At 41.7% G+C, this 12,446-nt stretch overlaps 1 protein-coding gene across 21 annotated transcripts in view; it reads right to left on the bottom strand.

The window, feature by feature from the left end:
- The window catches only part of EPHA5 (EPH receptor A5), a 369,517-nt gene that overhangs the window by 341,134 nt on the left and 15,937 nt on the right, over window positions 1–12,446 (bottom strand). For all 21 annotated transcript variants that reach the window (XM_090036846.1, XM_090036836.1, XM_090036837.1 and 18 more), the window contains exon 2: window positions 5,451–5,515. In XM_090036846.1, coding sequence (XP_089892972.1) covers window positions 5,451–5,515 — 65 coding nt within the window. The remainder of the gene's footprint in view (window positions 1–5,450; window positions 5,516–12,446) is intronic.

Below are 12,446 nucleotides of genomic sequence, written 5' to 3'. Positions count from 1 at the left end.
TTTGCAGGAGTTCCTATACATGCTTGCCATGATCCTGTCCCTCTCTGCAAAACAGAGGAAATAAAACTGAATGGTTTAAAAATACTCTGTCTGGTTGTAGGATAAATATTTCTTTTACACATTTCCCATTGTTTCTATTTCTGTGGGTTCTATGTGGAATCAAAAGGAATGTTTAATAAAGGCAAGTGAATTTTCTGCACATCAGATTGACTCACTATTGCAGCTGCATGTATGTATAATTTCCAGTGTGTCTATTAGTACTGAAATCTAGCAGCACCCTAGAAAATCAGGCTGGAAAAGTATAAAATGCATCCAGATTTTGTGTGCATTCAATACAAGCACATTTTTTAATAAGGAAAGCTTGACAATGCATGTTTATTTTTGGAAGCTTTTTTGCATGTGCTCAAAAATACATGTCAGATTCTGTTCTCCAGCAAATGTGGTATAAGTCTATTGCCATTCCTGAGAGCAGAAGCCAAAAGACAGAATAAAATCCTTGGCTGTGGGTTGTAGAAGAGGGCCATGTTGTCTCTCTAGAAGCATCACCCCTTTGCCTAACACGCTGCAGAAAACTCACCATTGTGATCAGGAGGAAGTAGTAGGCTGCACGCAGGTGTTTTGACAGCCTTCATGCAGATTCCATTCAGATTTTACTACTGATAGTAGTAAAGCCAGCCAGCCTTAAGTGCTGTGCATGCCACCTCTGTCTTGTAAGAGGAGTGGGCTCAGGAATAGTAGGGAGAGCAGAGAGAGGCACTCAGGTATGAAAAATAACAAAGATTAGAAAGGATGGTCTAGTCCAGGGGTTTTCTACCTTTTTGATCAGTGTACCCCCGCCGGCTGGACATGGAGCCGGGGGGGAGAGGGGGAGCAGAGTGGCACGTAGCCAGATACATAGCGTCCTTCCCATCCCTCCTCTTCCTCCCTGAGAGGGGTCCCCATTCCTGACCCTGGAAAGGGTCCCCGAGGCCACCATGGAGGGCACATGACCAGCCCGTGTCATCCACCCCACTGGAGGGGGGGAGTGGGCCTTGGAATCCCACCTCCAGACTACTGACATCTGACACCTAAGAAAGAACCTCAGAATGAAGACTGCATCCTGGCCAGATGTAATTCGTCTCTGATGACAGCCCTAGGATTGGCAGATATATAGAATTGCTTGATTGTCTATATTGCTTCTTTTCTGCTACCATTGTGTGTTAATAAATTTGCCCATTATCAAATGGAAAGGTCGTGGTTGGTCTGAGGGTGGGTTTTGGTTGCCCCCCTCCCCACCCCTGGAACAAGGCCTCTGGGTCCTAAATCCAGAGCCAACAACTACAGCACCCATGGAACAACAACAGTATAAAAATAAAACAAAAACATAAAATACTTTAAATGAATAGAAAATAAAATATATCAGATTCATCCAAAGAACCTTGTCTTCCTATGTCCTTTAGACCAACACGGCTACAACCTATACCCAGATACTTAACGAGGGGGGCTAAATATGATCAAAAGATCTTATTCTAAGATGTACTATATCCATGCAGAATATCACTACCAGTGATGAAAGATTTCTCTTTCTCTTCCTGCAATAACGTACTATGTGTGCTTTTGCTTCCATATGTGCTGAATTTTTTTCTCAACGAATGTCCTGAAACAATAAATATATTTCAGTGAGGAAACCTGTTTTTTTAAAGAATGGACCATATTTCTCTGATCTTATTTTAATTAAATCTCCTGACTACCCAATCCACATCCCTAGCTGAGAGTTATTTAAAATATTTACATATGGTAGATCTTTAAAATAAATATTAGGTTAATGAAGAGGGCTGATGTGTTGCTGCTCGTGTCAGAGAGAAATTTGGGAGTGGGGTAGAGTACAGATTTCTCAGTCTTTGAAAAATGCTGCCAGTGTATTAGGCCAGTGGTTTTCAATCTTTTTTCATTTGTTGACCCATTAAAAAGTTTGAATGGAGGTGAGCTGCAGACCCCTTTGGAAATTTCAAATAGAGGTGCAGACCCCTGTGAATTTTAAGTATACATATACTTTTGATTGATCGTAGAAATCTTTTGTCAACCCCTTAGACATAGTCTATGGATCCCCATCGGTACACAAACCACAGCTTGAAAACAACTATATTAGGCCAAAAAGCCTAATATAACAGGCTAATTTGCTTTCAGTGTAATAGAAAAGTTCCCTTCCACTCTGAGACTTTGCATGACAAGTCTCAGCCCAGGGACCATTTTTATTTCAGATACTTGGATCCCTGGAAACGTAGACTATTAATGGAAAGCACAACAGATTCTTAACTATGGAGACAGTACCAAGAGCAGCTATAATCGGACCTCTTTAATTGTTATGAAGTCCTATGAAAATAAAGAACATTTTAAGGAGTTTTGGTAATTCAAAAAAAAACAAACAAACCAATTCTGACCATCTCATTCACTTTTTACAGATTTGGGCAAATTAATTAAATACAATTCTTCTCTTTTGACTCAGAAGTTGATTCAGTGGTCATGTGTCTAACTTGAGACTTGCACGCACGGGGTGGAAAGCAGGGCAGGTATTTGATATAACTAGTTGGTCTAATTCATACAATAATGAACCTGAGGTCTGTGTTTTGGACATTCCATTTTTCCTTTGGACATGAATCTCTCTACAGAACATTTAAATTGCCACGATTTCTGTTCCGATGTAGACAAGGGTACTTTAGAATATTAACAGAGGTGCATCGATATATTGTTTGCCTATCAGATTAGCAACAATAAAAGGGGAAAAGACATGACTGGCTATTGGCTTTTTTTGCCCGTCCTAGCCAATTATGTTTTATGTAATTATGCATTCTAGTCAGGGACCTGAACACCTGGGTTCCCTCTCCTCCATGGGGCCAGGGCTCCCAGATGCCTGAGCTCCCTTGAGAGATGGCAAGTTTCCCTTTGCAGATGGGCAGCATTCTAGCCTGTATGTGGTCCTAACTGGGGCTGCCAGGACTGAGATACAGGGGGCGCTGCATGCGTGTGGCCAGAAGAACAGCCAGGGAGTGTGGAGAGCAGTTTCCTACAGGTAAGTCTATGGGAGGAAGGGCTCTGGGAGAGAGAAGGGGTGTGAGGAAGGCCAAAGCAAGACCCCCGTGGTGAGGGAGGGAGAGGGGCAGGGGCAAGGGCTGAGGCTGGGGATGCTGCCCAGCCAGGGCGATGCATGGGACCAAAGGCCGAGGCAGGGAGTAGGATGAAGTCACGTCTGGCTCATCCAGGGTGAGAGGAGGCACCTTCCTGTCACTGTGCACATCCCACCCAGAGCAAGAATGCAGGGCACGTGCCCCCCACCCCAGATTTCTGTGTGGGGTGGATGCCGGCTGCTTGCTGCAGGGTTCGGGCTCTCCACCCTGCTGCCTTTGCCCTGAAAGCCCTGCGCCAACCACATGTCCCCTGCCCACTCGGCAGCATTGGGGTGGCAAGATGTGACCCCACTGCTGGGGAGCTCAGGATGCATGGCCTGCATGGGGCTCCCAGAGCAAAGGCAGCAGGATGGACAGCCCCGAGCCCATAGCGTGCAGCCTGTATCCGCCCTCATTCTGCTCAGCTCTGCTCCAGCCATTGGAGGGAGAGGGCCACTTTAATCAGAATGACTATGAGAGCCACAGTAAATAAAGTGCTGCAGTGTTCCATATCAGCTCATTCGACAAGCTTTAGTTCCAGCACCACTACCGCTATTTTTAAGCCCTGGGACACTGATACATGTGATGCAGGAGGCTGCTGGAGCACAGCAAAAACCAAAAAGATTTATTTATATCATTAGCTTAAAATGCCTTACACTATTACTGAATATTGGTTATCAGATCAGCATTGGCCAATACGGTTGCTTAATAATTGGCTATCCGTATTAGCCAAGAAAATCTTTATCATTGCACCCCTAAATATTCAAGCATCGCTTCCTGAAATGAGAAACAACATTGTAAAGATTGTGTATATATATTTATATGTATGTCTTGCCTTAAATATTTTTTAATTAAGAGGAAACTCTTTTCTGAGATCTTCCTACTCAATCTATACTCCAACATGTTATTTTGTCAGCATGCACAGATCTGTTCATTAAGAGTTCATGCATGCAGGGAGAGAGCACAGTGTGACTGTTAAATCCCTTCATGAACACTGCAAAGGGCAAATTTACCCTTAGGGCCAGAACTAGTTCCTATTAAATTCAAGGCAAAGAACAATAGACTTGACTTCAGTGGGAAGTGGGTAAGGCCCATAAATGCAGGTCAGTAGATCCTCTGATCACTCTGCACTTTCTTTTGCATCTGAAGTCAAGGACTCCTCCCCCTACAACCCTCCACTCCCAGCCAGGCTGCAGTGCACCATGGGGCCAGAGCAACTGTAGAAACAGAAACCCCCCTTTCTCCACCGCACTCCCCCTCCCCCGCAACAGGCTAGATGTGAGGTTGGGATCAGAGGCTATGACTGACTCGGCCAAGGGGGTACAGGAACTCTGCCCCAGGCTGGAGCACAGCCCTGCACAGTTCTGCCTGGGATGGCAGCAGTCGCACTCTAAGTTAACCCTCAATGGGATCTGGCGCAGACATTTGATGCGTTTTAACAGAAAGCACTTGAGGTTAGTACACATCCATCCAGGGTTACTTTAAAGTGGGATCTGCCATTTTTAAAGTGCTTTATCTGCCATGAACATCTATACAGTTACAGCTGTAAAGTGCTTTCTGCACACTTAAACTGTATTAAGTGGAAATTCTGTACCCACCCAGAGGTCTCAGCAACCCACAGGAATGTGCAGCACCTAACATCAATCATTAAATTCTCTCTCGTCAGCTGAACCAAAACAAAGTCATAGCAAGGACCAGCCCAAGAGGATGCACCCTTCAAAATCACATAGAAGTATAACTTTCCCTCCACTCCCAGCTCATGTGAGTAAAGCCAGTGTTGTCATATGTCTGCTCACATGATCAAGGATCAGTTCAAAAATAAATGAAAACATATACGGTGATATTGGCTTCAAGAGATATACCACAAAACTATTTGGAAGTTTGGTTGTTTATTTTAAGCTCCAGCTTCTGGAGGCATGTGATTGGTTGATACCGTTTTCCTTTAAAATAAATAGTAAATTTCTAGCCCTCCTGTTTGAGAGAAAACAATGTAATATTGTGGCCTAAATGCATCATCAATTCTCAAAATTGGGGTAGTAGAAAACATGGAATTTCTCATTTAAAAAACAAACAAAAAAACAAAAAACCTCTCATGATTTTTTACTACTCAAGGTTGGCTGTTTTGCATAAACAAAAAATCCCTAGCCACCCTGCTTCATTTCTTCCAGTCACTGCTTGTTGTTTTAATTTTTTTCCCCTCTCATTGCCAACAAATCACTCGGGGGAATTTTAAACCCAGAAGCCTATATTCCAAATGGAAACTGTTTTTGCAGCTTGTGGCTAAGAAAGCAAAGGTGAAACACTTACCCCATTTTTCGGGTAGGCTATCCATCCTAGATCCCCCATAACTGTGCGTGAGTCCAATAAATTCACTGAAAAGAAACAAGAAAAATAAGGCTTTCGTAAGGATGGATGTTTCAATGAATGCCTAATGATTTCCTTGGTCCAGTTAAGACCCTTTATGCTTACCAGAAGGTCATTAAGGTAAAAACATCATGAGTCCTCATGTTACTGAAGTCAGGATCCTCCAAAAACATGCATTTCATCACTCCCAAGACCAAATGCACTGAATTACAGTTACACATATTGTTAAGTATTTTCAGGATAAGAACTTTAGAATGTAAGGTGTTGGGCATGGACTTTTGAGAGGCACTTTTCTTTTTTTTATCACAAGCATGTAAAAACCTTAATACAACAGTACCTTGATACCTGAATAGGGGAACTAGGCATTAATGTATATGTATGTGCGTGTGTGTGTACGTGTGTGTGTGTACACACACACATGTACACACACACGTACGTACAGACACACACACACCCTAGTCCCCCTATCAGGTGTATGTATATATATATATATATATATAAATTGTAAATTAAAATAATGATGCAAGTTATTCTGGTTGTCAGCTCACTTTAAAAAATGAATTCAAATCATTTGAGTATTCTGTGTGTAGAAAGTTCTCATAATTGGGCACTTTAGGTTGTTTCCCCCTAGATTTTTATGAAATAGTAAGTCTTAAGAGGACAGCACTAGGAAAAGGGCCATCCTTCTCTTTCACTAAAGAGTCAGGATTTACATCTCAAAATTAAATTGCATCCTATTTGGCTGTGGCTAAATTCACTGAATTTTGTCCTGGCAAGACATACAGGCAATTAACAAACAATTTACATTAAACAGCAATAAACTATTCCCAAGCTTATAACATTTTTTCTTGTATTACCTAAAATCTGTAGTCCAAAGAGTGAATGTAATTAAAAAATAAATCTACACACACTTAACTGAGCAGGGGAAAATTATAGCTGCTCTTGGTACTGTCTCCATAGTTAAGAATCTGTTGTGCTTTCCATTATTAGTCTACGTTTCCAGGGATCCAAGTATCTGAAATAAAAATGGTCCCTGGACTGAGACTTGTCATGCAAAGTCTCAGAGTGGAAGGGAACTTTTCTATTACACTGAAAGCAAATTATATTCCTCCACTGTTATCAGAGCTGCTTCCCACAGTATAATTTGCATATATGCCACAACCATACTTTCCATATTCAAATCGCTCCTCAAAGCCATTCTTTCATTTGGCTGGTTTTTTTTTTTTTAATTCCACACTAATTATTTACAAATGAAGAAAAAAAAGAAAAGGAAAAGCAAGACTTTTACAACCAGGTGCCAAAGCCCAGTCTTTTAAATCACTGGATAAGCGAATAAACAGGGTTCAATTTACAATTTGACTCTTGTGGGGATCAGAGATGGCAGCAGCAGAAAGAAACCATAGGGCAGCCTAGGCATGGGCTCTGGGCAGCTGCAGTAAAAAGCACCCAGCAGCAACAAGGGCAAGGGGATTTTCCCCTACGCTAAGCACCAGTTTCTGCCCAGCTGCCAGGGGAGCGCTCATCTTTTACGGGGATGGGGGGCTCAGCACTCTGCTTCCCACTGTAATTCAAACCCTGCATATAAATAAACGGATATTCAAAAAAGTACCAAACATTAAACATGGTTCTTCAAGTCAGTGGAAGTATCTGGGTTGTTAGCATCTTTGTAAAAGAAACTACTCTTAGGCACAGCAACATTTACCCCTAACAGGATGGAAGGGGATGTGTGTGTAAGATTAAGCTTGTCATAATAGTCTACTATTGTAACCCTCATTATCCCATAATGCCTCTCCTACCAAACATGCTTTCTGTCTGTAAAGAAATTATGAAGTAATACACTAGTGAGAACTCAATATGCATACAACCCCTTTCACATCACTGGCAGTCCCATCACTGGCAGTCCCACCAACTGAAATGCAGCATCCAAATTAACTGGAAAAGCACAGTGCTAATTGGTTGAGTAAATCTGACATCACAAAGAACCTACTTAATAAATTACCTGCTCTGTTACACAGTAATACTTGACAGTAATACTGACAGATATAAACAAGGTTCACTGGCTTTCTTCAATTAACACCTAGTTTCTTCAAATGTGCCTGTTGTTCCCAGAATTGTCAGTGAAATCTATGTATAGGAAGTGTGAAGATTGCATAACAATCCATTTGTTATGTATGATGGCACAAAAATTACCATAAAACTAAATTAAATGGCAACTTAAAAAAAATAAATATAGGATTTTTTTTAATTAATCGCAGATAAAGTAAGAGATTTGGTTGAACAAGTCCTCAGAAAATTAAGTCTTTTGCCCACAAATTATGAGCTATAAACTGAGAAAGACACCCTAAGTCTTGTCTATGTAAACAGCAGGGAGGCTGAATTCTACAGTTCCAGCTTTAGCTGTGTAGATCCTATCGGCAACACTGTAAACCAGCAGGTAGCACAAGAAGTGCCATACTGAGTCAGACCAATGGCCTATCTGGCCCAGTGTCCTGCACCAACAGTGGCATAAGTGGATGTGTAAAATGGAGAGCACTGAACCTAGTATACCTACTGATCTAGCACCTGCTCATTACCCTCCTTGGCACCCACCGTCATTGGTTTAAAGATGCAGTGGAAACATCTCTGACTGTTCTGTTTAATAGCTATTAATAGATCTATCATCCATAAATTTGGTTAGTCCTTTTTTGAAGCTGACAATACCATCAACTCCTTCAACCTCCTGAGGCAATGAGTTCCTCAAGTTAACCGTGCTGCATAAAAAAAAATTTTCTTGTTAGTTTTATTCTGTCTCGTTTTAGAGACTTTGGACACTCCTATAATGCTGATCACTGTGGGACCTTGGAGCACCGTGACAAAACTCACAGATACTGCATCTGAGTTAGTATATTTCATGTTCACTCAGAAAGAATGCCCTAACCTCTTTTGTCCAGTCTGAGTTCTGGGACAGAAGTTCCATAAACCAGTTTGACCTCAATCAGTTAAATCTGATACTACATTCAACCCAGTTTATCTTAAACCAGTTTCAGCCATTTTGAAACTGGTTTATGTGCACTGAACTTCTGTTCTGTTATAGGTTTAAACCAGTTTCTGATCAGTTAAACTGGTATATATTTAACTTCTGTGCCTAGCCTGTGAGACTGGGTTGCTTAAAGGGTATTTGTTTGTGTTACCAAAAAAAATAATCTTTTACAACTTGTTCTGCTGCTTCACTGGAAGGGTTGTCAGAGTAGGAAGAATACTCCTGGTATATGATGTTGATGTATATAAACAATACACCAAAATCTAGCTTACTAGTCTCCTTAGCTATCTGTGTAACTAGCTAACTACAACAATAATAATAAAAACCTAGTTATTCTCAATTGCTATGAAACTTGCTATCCCTTAAGAGCCCACACAAAATCAATGGAAAAATCCTTTTGTTGACTTTATGGGGTTCAGGATATACCTAAATAACAGTTTAATTTCTCTTACTGCAACAGGAAGAGCAAGCTTACAAGCAAAACACACACAAATAGGAATATTTTAAGTACCTCTAAAATGTCATAATTAAAAAAATCGTAAGGAAGAAAAAAAGGGGATTGGCAAGAAAAATGGCAAAGTCACTGAGATTTGCCTGTATTACAATTACTGTAATTAAATTGTTCAGAACAGTAAATTCTTGTTGTAAATTGCAATGGATGCATGATGACTATTGATCTACACTGTACAACTTAATTAAAACTTGTCCTGGAAATGCCACTAATGAATGTAATTAAATGAAATGTTTGATACCATAAAGTTGCTTTCTAAGACATTAATTAAATATCAAAAAATTGCAGGAAAAAGTGTTTTTAATCAAGTGTCAATGGCTGAAACAGAAAGTAATGCAACTAAATACAGTACTATATTTCTAAACAGTTGTCAACTATAATTTTTTTTAAAAGGCAAACAAACACTGGTATACAAGACACCAAAAGCCCATCCAGCTCTAAATAAAGCCAATGGGACTCTTACCACTAGTGCAATAAACAGACAGAACCAAATCTTAAAACCTTGTTCAGTCCTTACTCAGGTGAAATGCACAATGAAGTAAGAAATAAATGAACCCTTCAACATTTGTGTTGAAAAAAGAGCAGGACAAAACTCACAATACAGTGAAATTAATGAACATGGTGGCTCTAACTTACTTTCTGTCCTCCCCGTTTGGAGCTACTCCAGTGATGGAAGAGGGATTTCTTAGTTATAACAGATTCTCCAACTACTCAATGGTGGTCGCCTAGGGTAAATTTCAATGTGTTGTCCAAAATACTGTACTATATCAAATCTACCTCAAGGAATGCTTTTGACAAATAAAAGCTATTTACACCAAGATTGCCTAAGGAGATTAGAAGCAAAATAATATATTTTAAATAGTGAAAACAAAGTCTTTCATAAATACTAATTAGAGCTTCTCCATGCAGAAGTAGGTACATACATCTGGGTTTTTTTTTTTTTACTTGTAACCCTTTTCAATTTAGTGTTATTCCTAACCAGTAACATTCTTTTAACATTCACCATAGCTAAATAAAATGAAAATTAGGAAGTTCACCTAGGAGTTATCACTTCAAATGCATTATGACTGAATTCCAGAAAGCTCATCATCCCCATGCTTAAATCCATTTCTTCTCAAGGCAAGAGTTAATCACATACCTAAAGTTAAGTATAACTGAAGATCTTTAAGCACGTTTTACAAGGGTCATGCTGAATACAGCGCTTTCCCCAAACTGGAACCTGAATCAGCTCAGCCTACATTGAGCGTACATGTTTGTGTCTTGGCAGATTTGGGGAGCATAGGGATTACTTCTACTGAAAAAAATGTTAAATCTCCAGCAGCTATCACTAACACCCAGTGTGCAAGAGCATTCAAAAGCCTAAGCATCTAAAAGAACTTCAGAGATTTACTAAAACTTCTATTTTGCCTCAGCATCACCTAAAAAAAAGTGCTGAATGCCTCAAAGAACAAACAAGAAACCACATAACGCACTGGGCATATGTCTGCCTATACATATTTTCGCCAAGACGCATCAATATCTGAGTACATGAGAGAGCAAGAAAATTCACAACTGTTTTCTGCTCAGCTTCACCGTGAGTGCACCCATCCCGCAAGCCCTAATTATTTCTAATGCTTGATCGAGAGAGACATACAAAACTGCACAGGATCCATATCGTCATTAACTTTTTTACCTTCAGGGTAGGATAAATGACGATTAAGCCTAAACTCACACCAGAGCCTTGGGGGGCGAGGCACGCAGGGGAAAATGCACAAGGGGAAATGTGTATATGCTCAAATTGCATATTCTTAGACCAGCTTTATTTATCAGGGATGAGTGACCTCCTTTGAATAGAATAAGTTTTGATCTAGGCCCTTGCCTGGTCCTGAACTGATTAATGAACAGCACTTTTCTTCCATGGATCCTAGGGGTCGAATCTGAATCAGGTTCACCAGTCCATGACTCTAGATGAGTGGTTCTCAAGCTTTTGGAGCTTGAGGCATTGAGTGGCACCCAATTTCAAAAACTGATTTCTAGATTGCAATGCTTACCTTTTTATACAAGGCCTGGGCAGTAAGGGTATAAGACCCTCCAGGCAGGGACAAGCCTCCTACCAACAGTCCCATAAACTGACACCTTCCAACAGTTTCAGATCCTTAACATAGCTGGAAACAAGTATTGACTCAAGGACTTTCAACAGTGACCTGCCTTGGCCTAGTGTTGTGCCTATTATCACTGACCTCACCAGAAATAAATTACTGGTCAACCAAAGCTGAAAAGTGTACATACTAATACCCCACAGATCCTGTTGCTTTTTCCATGTGTCACTGATATTCTAAAACAATGTTTACAATTTGTTGCAGAGCTGTGAAGTGTGCCTAACGCTCTACAAACAAATTAGTGAGAGACAGTCACTCCTCTGAAGGGTTTACAGGCTTTAGGCCAAATCATGAAAAGCCTCATGGAGTAATTCCTCTCATTTCAATGGGACTATGCATCTGAATCATTAAAGATTTGCATGATTATGAAATGATATAGGATATACAAATTATAATGAAACAGAGAATTAGAATAACAGACAAAGCAGCCAAGTCCAAGAAAGCTGATAAGGCAAAATACGATCAGGAGACTAAAGGTGTACTGGTATATTGGTCTGATATTGGATCAGCACTGATATAAAGAAAATTTTCTGTATTGGAAATTGGGCCAATGCCGCTGATAATTCTTCCAATAAATGCCCATGCACGGAGAGCTGCCTGCAGCTGGTAAGTCTGGTGTGGTGAAAGGAATGGCGGGGGGGGGGGGGGGGGCAGATCAAGGCCCCTGCAGTGAGGGAGGGTGTGGGATTGGGGCTGGGCCAGGGGCTGCACACCACTTGTCCGATGCTCATCTGGCGCCTCCCGCTACTGCTCCCGCCGCTTCTCCAGGAGGAATTGGGGGATATGGGCGGGGGGCACAGCCCCGACACCAGCCTGTCCTGCCCCACCCCACACAGATCTGGGGGCATACGCCTCCCCCCCATGGCTTCCCAGATGAGTGGCAGAAGCAGCGATGGGAGCTGCCAGACAAGCACGGGACAAGCCGCACACAGTGGCGGGAGCTGCCCCCACCTTCCCACACCCTCCAGGAGAGCTGGCCCTGGCCCCAGCCCCAGCCCGCACCTGCAGCCTGCCCAGCACCAATCTGGAGGGCCTGCCCCCTATATGAGTCACTTGTGGCTCTGTCCTGCATCCCTCCCCACCCGGACTAGGCAGCACCTGCTCCTGCCCCAGCCCCACTCCCTCCCTCACCTTGGTCTGCTCCCCCACACCCCTTCCCTCCTCCTCCACTTCCACCACACCAGACTTACCAGCTGGATGCATCTCTTCAAGCTGAAGACTTGCATATTGGAAATCATATCATTATCAGCCAATATGCCTCCTTAAAAATC

The sequence above is a fragment of the Crocodylus siamensis genome, chromosome 2 (genome assembly GCF_052110815.1).
Source record: "Crocodylus siamensis isolate JL-2025a chromosome 2, ASM5211081v1, whole genome shotgun sequence".
Lineage (NCBI taxonomy): Eukaryota > Metazoa > Chordata > Crocodylia > Crocodylidae > Crocodylus > Crocodylus siamensis.
Note: the sequence above shows the minus strand (reverse complement) of the source record. Positions and strands in the feature narration are given on the sequence as shown.